At 29.1% G+C, this 18,409-nt stretch overlaps 2 protein-coding genes across 2 annotated transcripts; both read right to left on the minus strand.

The window, feature by feature from the left end:
* Nucleotides 1-922: 922 nt before the first annotated feature.
* LOC113870323 lies at nucleotides 923-1,769 on the minus strand. Its single transcript, XM_027506917.1, is given in 5 exon segments — nucleotides 923-1,048; nucleotides 1,170-1,328; nucleotides 1,410-1,462; nucleotides 1,524-1,633; nucleotides 1,720-1,769. Coding segments are annotated over 5 exon segments (498 nt in total).
* Nucleotides 1,770-1,786: 17 nt separating this feature from the next.
* Nucleotides 1,787-3,171, minus strand: LOC113870324. Its single transcript, XM_027506919.1, has 6 exons — nucleotides 3,151-3,171; nucleotides 2,788-3,055; nucleotides 2,653-2,706; nucleotides 2,384-2,461; nucleotides 2,216-2,300; nucleotides 1,787-1,874 (listed from the first exon to the last, which is right to left on the minus strand). The coding sequence occupies exons 1-6, from the start codon at nucleotides 3,169-3,171 to the stop codon at nucleotides 1,787-1,789; spliced, it is 594 nt and encodes a 197-aa protein (XP_027362720.1).
* Between the last annotated feature and the right edge of the window lie 15,238 nt (nucleotides 3,172-18,409).

Consider the following 18,409-nt stretch of genomic DNA (forward strand, 5'->3'; position numbering starts at 1 on the left):
TTATTAATTACTTGGACATTTAAGTTTTCAATGCTTACTTAAAATCCTGCTATGATTATATGGAATGCTTGAAGCACATGTATCCAAATTTGCAGTGTTAGTGGAGTAAGTAATAATATAAGTACTTCCTATTCATCTCCCATCCTAATATGTAGATATCCTCTATATCTACATATCAGAATATAACTGTATGTAATATATGATTTGAGCTTCGCATAAACATACACCAAGTTTTCAGCAAGCATAATTTTTCCCCATGTTGTATTATAATTAGTTAGTTATTAAGATACAACCTATGTTATATCATTTGGGTTGATAAATAACCATCATATTAAATAGTATAAATTGTACCTGACATTTCAAATGTCATGAATATATAAAAGCATACAAAATTTAAATTGTTCTGAAGATAGAACTTAAAAAAAGTTATTAACTCAGTGAAACAAACAACCATCATATTATAAGATCTTATTAATCTAAAATCTCTCCTTCTTGATAGTCTTCCTAAGCCTGTTCTTCAGAGTGCAGCTAAAGTTGTCATTAGCAGCAAGATTAATAACCTCTTCAGTGGATTCTTTTGATGGAGTCACTCCATTCTCACTACAAACAACTTCCTTTTCTGTACTTATCTACATATCAAAAGTTGGATGGCATATTATATAACTTTATAATATATTGAATCAATACATAAAGACAAATATCATACTCTACCATAGTTTTATTGATTTCAGGACTTTCATTCTGATCTACCCTGCTATTATGAAAAGAATCAAGAGAATATGCATCCTCCTGCATAGTGTGTTTTATTAAAATAGTATTAAACTTTTAAAGCATATTTTCAATTAATAAAAATTGACAAAAATATAATAAAGACCTTTACTACAGTGTTATATTTTTCTAAAAGAGAACTACAACTTCCATCTTATGACAAATCAAAAGCCTCTTCACTTGATCTTTTACTTAGAATAAAATCCATGACACTATCTGATCCTTTATTCATCAAAGCTGTATCACCAGATACTATCTTCTCCCCATCAATTTCAGAAGGCTGATCCATCAGAAATTATAAAAGAAAACATTGCAATAAGTATAATATAATTATAATTTTTAATGTTAAAGCTATGAACAACTTATAAGACAATCTAAAAGATTAATTACCTTCTGTGCACCTTAAATTTACTTATTAGGATTGGATCCTCTGACATTCTTTTAACTCGATATGATGGTTCAAATTTTGGATTACTATAAGACTTTAAATCAATCTTGAAAAGGAATGATTTGCCAACCAAATCAAGTATTTCTTTAGGAGTTCCAGATAATTCGCCATTCTGTTACCCAAAGTTTGTAAAAAAAATGTTATTTATTAATCTAAATCATTTAGGAATGAAAATTTATATGTTTTTTCTCACCTTTTGAAGATTTTCAATCATTTCAGCATAAGACTTCTCCAAGTACAAAGAAGCTTCCCGATCAAATATAACAAAAGTTGTTAATTTATATGCTTTTTCTCACCTTTTAGAGATTTTCAATCATTTCAGCACAAGACTTCTTCAAGTACAAAGAAGCTTCCCGATCAAACATAACAAAAGTTGTTGATTCAGAATCATCGAACACTTTAACTATAATCTGATATCTATCATAGCAACCAATAAGATAATAATAAATAACTCAATTGGTTGATATATTAAAACAAAATAAAAACAAACATTGTATTTTTACCTTGGAAAAACAGAAATGACATGTTGGATGCAACTTTCTCAAAAATACATTCCTAAATCTGGATAAGCTACTTTATTACACTTGCAAGCATAATACCACCAACCAGATCCTCCTGCAAAATCTTTGATAGTAGCCAAAACCACACACAAAGAGTCCTGAAATGTTAATCATATAACATAATGTTATTTAATGTATAAACAATTATTACTTTCTCTTTTAATAGCATGGTGTATTTATATGCATTATAACAAATACAAACTTTAGCATATTTTAGTTCTTCAATCAATCTAGGCCCGGTGTGAATCAGAAAATCTTCTTCTATTGTCAATTCAGAAGAGTCACCAAGTTGGGTTAGTGGTTGAATTGCACAGTGAAGTCCCTCACTCTGACAGAAAAGAAATGTTTATAATGTTATTTAAATGTTAAATTATAAATTATTTTAATGAATCTATCTTACTATCGAAATAAAAACAAACCTATTTTAAACATAATATACCTTGCTTTGAATTCAGCAGATTCAGAAAATTCACAATTGAAGATTATTTTTATAGCTCCTTTCACATTCTGCAGTCCTAGTTTGCCTGCATAGTATGTGGTTATTTGTACACAAATCTGACAGAAAACTTCATAAGTGAATTCATACTAAAATAAAAAGTTGTATAACCTTTGAATGTATTGATTTTTGCATACTGAATTGCCATCACAATGGTGTTGTGATCACCTGAAGCAATGAAATCCTTCACTTCATCAACATATGATTCAAATAAATAGAGCACATTCAATCTTCACCCTACAATATTATATAGTGAAATGCAGAGTTTTTGTCAATTCAGAAAATGAATAAATTATAAATATTGATACAAAACTATTAATCAAATATGTTAACATACTCTTTCACTAAAATTTCTATAACAATCATTTTAGATTTAGAACCATTCTTCAAAATATCTCTCTTATATCCTACTCCTGTCAAAATACCAATTACATCTGTAACAAACAAATGTTAGCAAGTATATAAAAACAATATTCAATTAAAAATCACAAAATATTTTGATATATGAAGATTACCAACTAAGTAATCTGTGTTGCACTTGTTCTCAAGTATATCAGCTAGGAAGGTAAATGTTAAAGTTGATGGGAGAATCTCAGTATTATGAAGCAGTCTAACTTCAGTGTCATAATCAAAGTGGAGACGATATTTATGCTTGATTGTTCTATACAAACCAGTACTTTCAGCAATAACAAAATAGTACATCTGATAAATCTTATCTTCTTTTAGCAATTGCTCAAATCTATAGATAAGAGTTTTTTTAACAGATGCATGGATTTTGTCTCCCTGTATCATTTGGAAAAAGTTGTTAAAGAATATCTTTATATTCAAGATAAATAAAAACTACACAAATAAGCAATTATGTTAAAGCAATTCCTTACATGTTCATCTTGGAGAACCATTTCCATAGAGAATGGTAACTTGGACTTACTTGAAGAAGTTAACTTCCACAATCTTATAATCCTAACATTTAATCTAATTCTTGAATTTATTGGATTTATAGTATTGATCTTGTCAATTTGACGATCCATGCTCTGAACAGTTAACAGATAACTTTAGGTGTAAAAAAATAGTTTTGATATGAAAAGTTGTGTTTAGGTTACCATAACTAAATACGCCCTCTTATTATATACACATAAAGGGTAAAAGCTTGCACAACAAAGGGTCTTTTCGTATTCAGTCTAGATTGGCTTAGTCATTATAACCTTTGCATGCTGGTTATTCTTTCAAGGCATTTGCATCTGCATATTCAGTGAATTGATATGTTGAAGCATGCTTTATTTAAAGCACATATGGTTAAGTAGTGGATTATACTATATTGCTCCGTTATTATAATAGCATTGAATTTTTAATAACTTGATCAATAAGTTGTACTTTAACAATCTTAAATATTTGATATAATAATTTTGAATAATGGAATAGCATAATTCTACTTTTTTTTATGTATTTTATTTGTTACATAACAATTGATATATCACTTAAATAAATTATGAGTAATTCCAAAATGGTGTCCAGAATGTTAAGCAGTGAATTATAATGCACTGCTCAATGATTATACTACAATGCTAAAGAATGGTCATATTAATGATTAGAATAGCATTGAAATTTTGACAACTTGAAAGATAAGTTGTACTCTAACAGTTTTAATATTTGATTATATTTGAATATTAGAATAGATAGATTCAACTTTTCTTTTTTTTGTTGTATTATGTTTGTTTCATAACAGTTCATATATCAATTAAAGAAATCATGACTAATTCCAGAATGTTGTCCAATATATTATCATATATAAAATAAGTTGATTAAGGTATACAACTTTCAATAGTGTTTATATAAAGAGTTATAGGTTCAATTGAAAAATAAAAAAAATAAAAATATATACGAATGCTGAAAATAATTAAGAATAATACACAATTTATATTAAAAAGTGATAAGACATCCTGTAATAGTTTCCAAAAAGCTAATTTGTATTCAGATATTAGCAATGAACATTAAACTCACTGAGGTCTGTAACAATCTCCATAAAAAAAACTTTGTAGATTGCACTAAGATCTTGTGAAAGAAACATTAACAACTGCAGGACTTGCTTTATCAAACATAAAACTACATATATCTCCTTTCTTCAATCTATTTATCTTGCGAAACATACTTCACCCACTTCCAAATTTTGCACTACATTTTCTATGTAACAGAATTTTGCAATTGATTGTCATGTTATTTGGACTACACAATTGGCAAGCTTGAATTCCAGCACTTGAGATTTTTGCAGCCATTTCCTTTGGTAGGTTCTGCAAAACAAATATAATTAATTCAATATTATATTAACACAAATATGAAATTTGATTTATAAAGGGTCCAACATACCAATTAGGAACCAATAGCTTTGTAATGAGTCAATAAAACAGAAAAGCATTCACCTTCTATTGTTGGATGTTCTACATTTCCTTCATCATCATTCTCTAATATATTCGGGTTCTGATAGAGGATTTGCTTTGAGAGATGATTAAAAATGGTAATGTGGAAATTCAAATCACCCACATACTTAAAAACACACCAATAAGGATTATCTAAACAATAAAATTTTTGAAAATTCTTCCACCCATTTGATAAGCAGAATTTTTGACCAATTATTGTGTCCTTACTTCCATAACATTACCAACCGGATCTCTTAACTTCCATAAGTCATGTTCTTGCACACCAATTTTTTATATTACTCTATAATCAATTTCAGCAAACTCCTGCATATGACACAACTGATTATTAAAATATCAGCTCATTAAAAAGAAATATATTCTTATAAAAGAAAGATATTACCTTATCAGGCTTGTTAAATACACAAAATCTTGTAATTTCACCCTCCAATTTCACAGCATTTGAAGGATCCTGTGCTAAAGAAGAAGGCAAGAGAATATTGAAGGTAGTGTCCATATTAGCTTCCTTACACAAAACAAAATTGCAGACAATAGAGATAAGATACATATATTTTTGCAAAGCCAAGAATGATGTACAACTGAAAAAATTACATTCGACCAAGAATGAAGTTAGAGATAAAGGAAGATAATATCCAACCTAACTTTCTTTTTAAAATGTAGATTCTTCAGTTTTCAACCTTTTGATATCCCAATTGTGTTCACTGCATTGTTTCATTTATAAACAATATTGATAAATGCTAAAATCAAATGAATAAGAAAGAAGTGAAAAGTTTAATCATATTACGGATGGGCATAAATGAGACCATCGGAAAAAATAATGCAGTGAGTTGTTTCTCTACATGCTCTGTGCATTGAAGATATTAGTGGGATGTCAAAATTAAATGTAAGAGATTTGTTAACTTCCTCTCATAAATATATTCCACATCAACCTTTGATATTCTGGAATCAATTTCTTTAAAAATTAGATATCAGCAAATAAAACTTATACTACAGAAAAAAAAATCAGAATCATGCGTAATGTTACCTTGTGATATCATTTGAAAGGAAAACGTTGAAAGGAAAGTCCATAGTAAAATCCTTTGATAGAAACTAATATGTAAAAACAATGTGAAGAATGGTAAACTAAGCATGGAGACGTAATAAAATAAAAGATAATCAAACATGAAGAGAGAAGAAATAAAAGTTACTAGCTACCTCTACTTCTATTCACTTACAAAGGTTTGTAATGGTAGGCAGAAAGAACTTCAATATCACAAAGCACGTAAAACTGATTTCAAATATTGAATAGACTATTAGTAGTAAGTTTTATTTATTTTTTTATTAGAATGGGTTCCAATATAGCATGCCAATATAGAAAATGACTAATCATAAATAACTCTGTTACTATGTAATTATTAGTTTTTTATAATTTAAAATTTGAAATCAATAAAGTTTCTAATAATAGAAAGGGATAAAGAAGAGTGCTAGAGAAGCTTTTCATGAGGTGTTGACACCTCATCAAACTTTCCACAAAATAGTACTCAATTGTATATATATTATTAGTTTAGTTATCGTCTTATTTTAGTTCTCTAATTTTTAATTGTGTAATTTTAGTTTTCTTGCTTTTAAAAAAAAAAGCATTTATCATTAACTCATCGTTTAGACTGTAAGATCGCGACAAAGTAGATGTTAATTATGCTGAGATATCTCTTTTCGTTTAACTGATCTAATTGAAAATATTGTCTCATAATAATGTGCAGGTTAGTATTTTACTCCCTTTTTTGTTTTTCGTTATTTTTCCTATCCAAATAGTCTCTGTTTCTTTGTATTGGTCACGAGCTCTCCAATATCTCTAAAAAAATATATTCTTTAGTCATAGACAAATAAACTCATCAACATAATTAACCTAGATACATCAACATAATTAATAGTAAAATAAATATGGACAATTCATTATAAACACATCACTTTGTTAAATTTAAATAACAGGTTAATAAATGTAAAATTAAAAAAAATATAAAAATAAACTTGCACAATTAATAGATCTATCAAAACCACTTAACTCAAAATGGGTTGAGTTCAATAGTTAGTTGACCTAACTCAACTTGCTTTGGAGTGAATAAAAAATGTGAGCTCAACGCATCTAGTAATCCGGCTTATTGACTAATAGTTTAGGTCATTAAACTTCAAGATTTCAAACAACATATCAAAGAAATATAAGAAAAAAAATATAAAAATAAGAAAAGAAACATTGAAACAGAGATTAAGAAAATAAAATGTCAAAATAGAGTAATTTGATTTGCATGAATATCTTAATTTTTTAAGGTTATTGATTTAATGTGAAATAATAAAATAATATTTTAAATTAAAACTTACAGGTTGACCTAAACCACCAAACTCATAATTGGAGAGATTGGTAAAAAAAATTAGTATCTTATTTGTCAACATTTTTTAAACTCAAACTACGTTAAAAATGAATTTTTGGAGCATGAATTTTTTCAATAGTTAGTAGAAACTCCTATGTGATAATATATTTAAAAAATAATTTCAACTACTCTCTAATATCTACTTTTGATAGTATTCAGTTAGAATCACTCTTTAAAGATAACTTGAAGAGCGGTTACAAAATAACTGTTCTCAAAAGGTCGATATTTAAGAAAATAATTGGCATATAGAACAATTTTTTAAACTTTAAAAAGTAGTTAACACATAGAACTGCTCTTAACTAGAAGCTAAGATTGGGGAATAATTATTACTTAACAGTTCTCTAAAAGTATATTTAAAATTAAATTCTAAACCCAAAACATCATCATTGTCCTTGCGCTCACTCTTTGCTGTTGCTACTCCCAAATTTCTCTCAGTTCTCTATGTTCTCATACGTTTTTGCTCCATCATTTGCACTATATCAACATCGCCTTTACACCCTCAATGTATACTTCTCTTTGTTTGCCTTCATCAGTTTGAAAAATATTTAACTTTCCTTGTAATTGAGACTCACCATTTCTTGAAATGAATAGTTTTCTATCATCCTTGGCATTGAGGTAAACTAAGGAAGTACATTGCATTAATGTTAGTAATATTGAATATTTTGGTATTTTTAGTTAAATTTATTACATGTAGTTTTTCGTTACTGGCTGACAAAAATCATATATTAAGTTATTTAGGTTAGTGATCCTTAGGTATTGTTAGGTTGCTTATTTGGGAATTTTTTAACCTTATATTAGTAGATTGATTCTTTGATAATGTGATTATTCTAAAACTTGCATTTGACTGAAAATTAATGTTGTTCTGAGCCTTAGATTATTTATTTTGTGTTTTGTTTGTTATTTCAATATACGTGTCTACCCCCAATGTGAAATTGTTTAGTGTATTATAAATAAAATTGATATTAGGTAATTAAGTTACAACTCTTAAATATTTACTAACTAAATAACAATGCCAAAACATGTCAATGCATGTTGTTATGTCTTATGAAATATTATGAACTCATGTAAATTGTTAGTGATTGTATTTTGAATTTATAATTTGAAATCAAAATTTGAGTGAAACCTCCAAATTGGATAGTTTGAGAACAAATTTTTTTATTCATTAATGCTTCTTATAATATTATATTTTATACTTTTGCACAAGGTTCAAGTTAACACGACTACTTCATAAAGCTTTATTGTACTAATGATATTAAAAGTGGATTCATCATTCAATAAATATCACTTAGTTGTTGCATGGATAAAAAAAATTAAAAAATGTATATTTTTTCCAATTTTTTGAGAACTTTTATTTTATTATATTTTTTATGCATAATAAAAATTATTATTTACAAGCAAACTCACAACAATAACAATGGTATAAATACACATGATTTTATGGTTTATTACAAAAAAAATTATATTTATTTCATCTATTCATAAGGAGAAAGAATAAAAAGTCATTAAAAAATTATTATTTCTTGGTTGTTTAGAGTTTATCATAAGATTTAATATATTTTTTTATTTCTACAAAGAAAGAATATAATTATAATTTTTTAAAATTAATTTAAAATTAGTTTTAAAATAAAATTACTAAATAGTTTCAAAAGAAATTACTATTTAATTTTCTCCATCTTCAATAAAATTAACTAATTACATATAGTCGTAAGAAAAAGGAGAGTGAGAGAAAATGAGTAGAGGTATTGCAAGAAATGAGGAGAAATTGCAAAAGGGAAGAAGAGAAATAAGGGAAAGGAAGATAGGAGTAGTGAGTTAGAGAGAAAAGAGTGAGAAGTCTGAAGGTAGAAGAATTAAAAAAAATTATTATTTTTTAAATAAAAAAAGTCTAGATTAAGTTAAATAAATAGTATTGAGACTATTTTAACATCATCTAAAATATTTTAGTTAAATTATGTAATAGAGCTAAATTAACATGAAAAAAATAGAATTTAAAAAAAAATCAAAAGACAAAATCAAATTTTATAAAACTAAAAGACTACTTTTATCTATCTTCTGGTATTTAAGATATTAGAAGAATCACACATGTTAATTAAAAAAATATAAAATAATTAATTTACTATAATCACAACACACGAAACAAGGCCACGGCATCACCTTTGTTAAACCCAAGCGCCATCAAAACTAAATTTTGTTCACTGTGAACGAGCACCACTGCGTCCAACCTTAACATGGATTCAACTTCAATAATTAATAATAACAATATCTTATTAAAAATTTATTTATTATAATTTTTTAAATTTAACATAATAAATATAGATTTTTAATAGTCAAAGTTAATAAATTTTTTAATAGGATAATAAAGAAATAGGTCAGTTTTTGCTATGGGCTTTTCTAATAGTTTTGGTCAATTTAGAACAAGTGATTGTGGATCCATGACAAATAAAAATTAAGGGAGATCAGCTTCTTTCAAGATAAAATATATTTTATCTCAAAAGGAGTCCTTTGATTTTTAGTTATTTAATAATTTTTTAATTAATTAAAATAACTAATTTACTAATAAATAATTTATTTTATTTTATTCGTATAATAATTTGTAGCACTAACGTATAATTTTTTTATTTTTTTTATGCATTATAAAATCACAAAAATTTAAGTGTAACTGCACTATTTCGGACCTATGAAACGTAAACTTATTTACAAAAATTAAATTATATTTCTCTTTTTAATTTAGTAATCATTCAAAATCTTTTCTTATTCTATTTGCATTATGCTATGCAACAGATCTATAATTTATATTACCTTTATTTATTAAATAAGATATATGAATTTATTTATAGCTTACATCATCATAAATTTTGTATAATGTGAATTCTTCAAACAAAGTATGTACTCAAATATTTTTTAAAATTAAATTATTTATTATTATTTTTCGATCTTCAAATGTTATTTATTAATAAAAAAAACATATCTGTATGATTCCACTATCCTGTATAACTTATCAAATATGAAATTGCTTTAAAACAAAATTTAGCATAAAAATTACTTTAAAAATTATATGAAATTTAAATTACTGATCAATATCATAACATGTGAATTTGATTTTTATTTTATTTTACTTAAGGGTACGTAAGAGAGAAAATCAATCTTGTTGAGTCAAAATAAATTCAATATTTTTTATTTTTGTAAATATCAATTAATATTTCTTAAAATTAATTTCTTTTCATTTAAAAATAAAATAATAAAATGATAGAAAAAAATGTTTTAGATTTACATAAATATTTACCAAATTATAATATTTTTATAATTAATTTGGTGTAACCAATTTTTTAAAATGGAGGTTGTATAATACTTATACTTTTTTATGTGTAAATGATTCCCAAACTTAAATATGGTTTTAAATATTATATTTAAAAAATATTTTTTTAATAAACTTCATTGACGATTTTTCTATTTTTTAAAAATATCTAATTATAATTCTGACTCTGATTGTAATAGAATGTAAAATTAATGTTAATAAAATTAATTTTGAACCATTGAATATAATTGAGAAGTATGTATATATTAATTTGAATACCATATCTACGTTGAAAAAATGCTTTCATTGAATAGTACAAGAATTAATTGTCTGACTATAAATCAACCTGTGAAAATTCAACTTTTATATTTGTTTTGTGAGAAAACATATATAGGAAAAGGAAGAGAAAGGAAATTGAATGTGGAATCATGTCAAAATAATCTATTATTCGTTTACTAAGAACAAGAAGAAAATTTCATTTTTATTGCATGTATAACAACACTTCTCATGAAGCTTTATTTATAGTCGTGACAACAAACTACTCTTAACATAAGTACCAGCTTAGTTAAGAGGTTCAGCATCAGCATCAGCATCAGCATCAACATCAACACGTTCATCAGGATGAAAGCAGCACCTTAAACACCGTCCATGAAAGCCCCAACGACAGCAACCTAAACGACAATACCCTCTTGGCAGTGGACCTCCACTCCGCAAACTACCGTAACCACCATGCCATGCTCCGTTTGTATCAACGTTATCTACGAACAAAATGAATATACAAATACTCAGGTACTATAATAATGTTTGTAGTACTTAGATAATCAAGATTTTGGTTATGGACCTATGTATCAATAACAAAATAATGATTAAATTTCCATGCATAGTAATTCAAGATTAAACTTGGTAAGGTTAGCATTATAACATGAAAAAATAAAATAAAAAGATTGATATTCAAGGTATTACTTTAAACTATCACGAGTTACATTTAATAATAAAATTAAGCTGCTGAAATACTTGTGAGAAGAATTACCGTCAGATTTGTCAAATGTCTCGTCTATGTCTTTCGATGCAACCTCTGCCGAGAGAAGAAGAACAGAAGCCAAGAACATAACAAGAACAAGAACAACTTTGGAACCCTTTTTCCCCCTAACTGTGAAATTAGCGATTGAAAGCTTGTACCTGTGTTTGTTGATGAAAAGGAAGTGGCTAAATATTCTCTATTTATAGGCAAGATGAGGAAAAGTTAAGATCATTCAACATTCATTTGTCGGTATTGGTTAATTGAAATCTTATCTTATAACTAAGTATTCCAAAATGATTATCATAGTTTTGTCCCACTACGCCAAAAATGAGATATAAGAACGGTTCCACATGAACTAAGAGAGCGGATAGTGATGATGTCGTCAATTTTGGAGAGCGGTTCACTTATAACCGCTCTCCAAAGTCTATAATTTGTAAGAGCGGTTACGTAACCGCTCTCTTTATTGAACTTATAAGAGCGGTTCAAATATAACCGCTCTCCAAGTTAACTTTTGAGAGCGGTTATATTTGAACCGCTCTCATAAGTTCACTAAAGAGAGCGGTTATACGCTCAACCGCTCTCAGAAGTTCAATTTGGAGAGCGATTTTATAAAACCGCTATCCAAAGTTAAAAAAAATTTTGAACTACTCTAATATAACTGGCATAAAACCTTTTTTTAGCAAACCTGGTAAATTATACAGTATTCAAAACCAATTCAAACAGAATATAATTCTCAAACAGAGTTTGATATAGCAGAATTTCAGAACATTGTATTATTGAATTACAACTCACATATACAGATTACAATCTCGTTAGAGTCTCATATTTACACATTTTTCCTAGGGTTGAAAGAAAATTGTCTAAATATTGTAAAAGAACACTAATAATCTATTGTGCTTAATGTGTCCTTTAAATATCTATGATACAGATATGCACACCACTCCTTTTGCAATTGATAAATTTTGTTGTCAGGAAAAGTTGGCATCTGCACCTCTGGAAAGTACTGAAATACAAGGACAGGGAAAACAAAGCTTATTTAATTAACTAAAATAATAAGCATATGGCAAATGAATTGGAAAGTGTAAGATTATTACATTTATTGGGATTACAGTTTGTCCATAGTGCAAAGCATCCCTAATGAATAGACACACATAATATCCACAGTCGTCATTATTTGTTTGCTTGGGACACTGTGGAAGATAAAAGTCAAATAAAACAGCATTAACTAAGAATGATATAGTGCAATTATGATTTAGCTGAAAATTAAAAACATGAGATATGATATAGTCTTACATGTACAGTGACCCATTTTGTTTGACTCATCTTTGTACTAGAGGGCTGCACTCCCCTCTCTGCTCGATACGTGACAAGAGCACTAAGAGTCGTACATGAAGCAAAGAAATTAGATACATTTGAACCACTTAACATTAATCATAGTGTATTGTAATAAATGAATGCTTACTTATTAAATAGGTTTTGCATGTGTGTTCTGATCTTCAGCTGCTTGCGTAGAGAGTCCATGTAATAGATAGTCTCGTCAGCAGTATTGAGGGCAACCAAGACCCAATGTTGCCTACCATGAGCATAAATATCATTTTAGAGTTTACTAAGTTATATGGTAAATTATTAAACATAAAGCAAGGTCTCAATGAGATCAATTGACTTACCCAGCATTATAAGGTGCAAAAATCAAGTGATCTTCACCCATATGACGCTTCAACATTTCAGCTATATGTTGATATGGGTTCGGATTGAGTGTTTCATCCATCTTATACGGAGATATAAATGAGAATCTATTTGCCATTGTCCCATGCAAATAAGCTTCACACAAATATCTTGTTTTGCACAAGTAGAATTGAACATTAGTAGTATGAATGAGGCATTAAAAGTTATAAATTGACTATATAATTTGAAATTTGATGTACCGTATGTAAAGGTTAATGCTAGACGCACTCAACCAATGTCGACGTATGACCTCTATGATGTTTTCCTTCCCCACAATGTCACAAAATTCTTTACCCCAGTGGTCACTTGTCAGTTGAAATGTAGCTGTATCAATGGCTTGATCACTTCTCACAAACAGCTTCATCATATCCAAGCATGCAGCACCTTGGGCTTCTGCCAACTTAAGAATCTCTGATGACATACAACCAGTGCTACCTTTATTGGATGGACCAGCAATGGACTCTTTTGAGTAGCCTGTCTCTTTCCCTAACCCTTTACCTGATGAAGGTGCAACCTGAAAAGAACAAACCCTTTTAATTGAAACATCTAGCAACAGGAACTATAAAGAAACATGTTTACATACCTTGGGTCTTAAAGTGATTAGGGACAATGGCCAAGCAACATAAGTACCAATGCCATCTCTCAGGCAATACAGGTTTGCTTCTTCATTTGGGACAGGCAGTGCAGAGTCCTCCTCATGTCGTTGCACTACCTCTATAGAAACCTTACCATGCTCTGGAGGAAGAGTCATATTACGTAAGGAGTCCCCAGCCACTGTATGATATACTCTACCTCTTGCAACCAAGCGAAAAGGTTTGTTCAAGTATAGCATACAGTCATGTTCACCCTACAAATGAAAGTTTGTTATATTACGCAATAATTAAATCAAAAGTATTAAACATTACAAGGTAAATGATGATTTACTGTGGCTTTAATACCTCTGGAATCTCAACAAATGCAATTGGTGTGCAACTGCCTCTATGGCTGGTAGAAGGTGCATCTACAGGTGTTTGGGGACCAATATCTTCCATCGGTTGCATTTGAGGAGCCATATTGAAAGGGGGTGGCATACATGGTGGTGGGGACTGAGTAGGGTTAAATGGCATTTGACCTGACATGAATGGGGATAGTCCCTGATCCCCTGTCAACTGTGTCACTACATTGGTCAAATGCGCTACCCAATGCTTCATGTTTTGCCACTCACTAAATGAAGGATGTGGACATAAACCTGGCCCAAATGCATATTTTTGGGTCACCCCAAAACCTACAGCCCAAACACGACCTGGATGCTCTCTTACACCAAGTGCTTGAGAGAGTATGTCATTTCGGGCTGTTGATTCAGTCTCAGCATCTGGAATGACCTGTGAAAGAGTTTCCTACAATAAAGATAACAATTAACCATTAGGTCATTGTAGAAGAATTCAAAATTAAACTGAACATATTTTAAAATACTAACACATTTGTATTTACAACTTACAAATTCCTTGACCATTTTTTTAACTCCTTCGTCATCAATGCTACCTTCTTTATTTACCCTAGCAGCTTTCCAAAGGACATGTCGAGGTACTGAGGTCAAATTAGACCCAGATGTAGCAATCTACACAAAATTAGACCCATTAAAATCCCTCGTTAATAGGTTTAACATAGGACAACACATTAGCATCACATTGTTACATAAGACACAAATATACATACCAATTCTTGCTCTAACTGAGCATATCCCTTAGATGACCTCCTGTATCTGTATGACATTCCTTTCGCCCTTTGTGCATTAGCTTCACTTTCTTTCTGAAATTAGGCATTCAAAAACGTACCCTATCAATACAAATTGTGATGGTGATAGTAATTTGAAGTAATAATGTGTGACATGGTACCTTGAAAGTCTCTGTGCAGCTTTGGTTGACAAAGTCCATCCAGTGATCAGTGACTGTGATAAATCTCTTATACTTCTCTGGAGGATGGGGGACACAATTTCCATCTTTGTCACAGATATGTTTTCTCAAACGTGTCCGAAATGCACGAAGGTCCCGTCCAGCTAAAGACAGAACAAAATCTTTGTGAACAGGATCCACCTCAAAAGTTTGCTACATTGGAAACATTAAACAATATCAGATAAACCCTCTTCAGTAAACCAATATGCAATAACTGAAACGATTGGTCTTGTGTACCTCAACTTGCTCCCAAATGTGGTCTTTAACATTAGTAGGAACATTTGTCCAATCAGAATAACTGATTGGCACTGTACTCCTAGTAACAAAGCCAATAAAATGTGCAAACTTTGATCTGTTAGGGTCTATCGGTTGACCCTTTCCATTCCAGCCAACCTATATGCAAATATAAACCATAAAGTCAAATTAGTGTTTGATGATATTAGCATAAAAGATTCCTATAATATCATTACAAAATTCATTGATGGTGACACTTTACCTGTAGCTTTTGTCCTAACTTTCTTGATTTGCTAATGGACTTAAGTTTGGTAATCTCTCTACCCTTTTTCTTATTGGCCCCAGCGGAGTCATGAGGGGGACTTCGGTCCATGTTATCTGAAGAAGTCATCTCTGTAAGAAAAAAGGTAAAGGTTAGATATAAATTAATACATTCAGGGATAAAGTAAAATAGTAAAAACAAAATATAATCAATTCAAAGAAAATAATAGATACACATTTTTCTTTTTTTAGGAGCCTTACAACAGTAAATCATAACCTACAAAATTTCATCACTAACAATAATCATGCATTCATCACATTCTACAATACAACATCAAATTCATTCATACACAGAAGGAATATACATTTTGGGAGCAAAACAAACAAGAATATCAAAATTTTTAAATGCCTAATCTCAGGTTAATAAACACAACAGCATGCTCTTCCATTATAACTAACCACCTGTGTCCTAATATCATGTTCAACAAATCCTAAAATACCATTCCAACAACATTTCAGAGGTTAACAAACTAAGATTCAACCTGCCCATATCAACTTTTACAAAATAAAAAGTCATTTCATGCTCATTTGTTCACGAGGCAGCAATGGTCAACATGTAAACAACATTCAGTTCATACAATTTCTAAACACAACAGCATGCACTAACCTGGAATTAAGAAACGAGTGCAAATTTGTCGCAGTTCAGCAGGAGACCAGAAATGGAGGAGACGTTGTCACTGTTCAACGTAAAAAACAGAGGTACTTATCAGTGAACAGAGAGAATGAGAGACTGCGAATGTCCAAAAATGGCCAGAAAACAAAGAAAAGATTATGAATATACCTTCAATGTGCGATTTTGATGTCAGCTATGCTTGTTCCTCTGCAAAAAAATTCTCAAAGAACACTCGAACACAGAGAATTTTGAAGTACATGCTTGGCGGGGCGAGAACGATAAGAGAATTAGGGATTCAAGAATATCACTTGTGAGAGCGGTTACTAAATAACCGCTCTCTAATATAGACTTCTTAGAGCGGTTACGTTCAAACCGCTCTTAAATATCAATATTAGAGAGCGGTTCATTTGAACCGCTCTCAAAATTCATGTTAGAGAGCGGTTCCATATGAACCGCTCTCAGAAGTTCATATTAGATTTATGAAAAGCGAATTTCTGGCGAGTCCTTCTTTCACATTTTCATTTTATAGTTATCATTAATTGACGAGTGGTGGTCTCAGATTGAAGAGCAATTAGCGTTGGCGTTAACAAGGTTGTATGCATGGTGTTTATCTTGTGAATAGCTTGTATATATTGGTATTGAACAATAGTCTCCAATTTGAAATATATTGTTACACCGTAAATGAATGTGTAAAGTGAGTGTGACAAGAAATTCAATTAAATATCGGTGCATGAAACTCGGGGAAGGAAAATATCATGACGTGAGAGTTGCATTATCATTAAATGAATCCAACTTCAACCGATCTTTGATCAATTCTTCATTAACTTGTTTCAGATTACATCACACTCACACATATATAATCAGCAAAGATGAAAACATAATTTATAAGGCATAAGGAGTGCCCCCAATCCTTCTATACAAAGCAAAAAAGTGTGTTTAAGAGTAAACAATAATCGAATGCACCACAAACAAAGAAAGGGATTGAAAACCAATCATAATATAAAACTGAAAAATCATGTATTCTAGTTCTTATCACCAATAGACTTCTTATGCATATGCGCACACAGTATAGATAGCATTTGATTCAGACAGAAACATTGAGACACGTGTATTCTATCTTTACTTCTAAACACAATATATAAACATAAATATTAGTATTTTTATCCTTTATTATTTCAGTATCTTTGTCTTTAGTGTCTAAAATCAATATTCAAACATTACTATATTAAACATGAATGAAAAGAAAAGTTGCAAAAAGTGGAACTTGTACTTTTAATATACCAGTTTTTTTATTTTTTTACGTTACATGGAAATTATTAAATTAAAATAATTTTTGAAAATATATAATTAAAAATAAATATATATAATTTTTTAAAATTTAATAATTTAAAAGACAAATTTTTTTAATGATTAAGTAAAACTAAATTAAAGAGATAATCTGCTTAGAGTTAAAAAATAATGAAGAGAACTAACTCTTAAAAATAGATCCTATGAGTCTTCTCATTTAAAAATGAAGATTTTCATTTATATAAAAAGAAATCAACAACATAAATTTTAGTAATTGCTAATAGTTATTTAGTTTTTTTTTTAATGTGTGCTCAAGGATGCACAATAGTAAGAACTTACATTTTTTTTTTTAATTTATAGAATCAAAAGCATTGATAATATTTTGTATTCTCTGACAGATGTTAGAAAAATTGATAATTATTAATTAATAGATGGACTAGGGTCAATACTTATAATTTTGAGTAGCTAAACCTTTATTTTTTTCCGGGGAATAAAACCAATTTGAATGTTATTTATATTGACAGAAATATATATTTAAGCAATATAATAATACTAATAATTAAAAAAAATTAGAAAACTCAAATGGCATGACATCATGTGTTTACTAACAAAAGCCTGTGTGATTTAATAGTTATTAGTTAATAGATGGATTAAAATTAAAAACTATAATTCTGGGTAGTTAAATCATAAAAAAATGCATAGGGACAAACTAATTAGAGTGCATTTTGGAAAGACTAAAAACTTATTTAAATAATTTATGTTAAACTCGTTAAGCATTAGAGTTTTTATACTTTAATTATGGAATTTGTTAATTTTATCCTTTATGATATGATGAGAACTGAGAGAGGGAAAATATAGAGAAGGAAATATAATGAT

This window comes from Abrus precatorius, unplaced genomic scaffold, assembly GCF_003935025.1.
Source record: "Abrus precatorius isolate BTA unplaced genomic scaffold, Abrus_2018 Scaffold6, whole genome shotgun sequence".
In the NCBI taxonomy this organism is placed as follows: Eukaryota; Viridiplantae; Streptophyta; class Magnoliopsida; order Fabales; family Fabaceae; genus Abrus; species Abrus precatorius.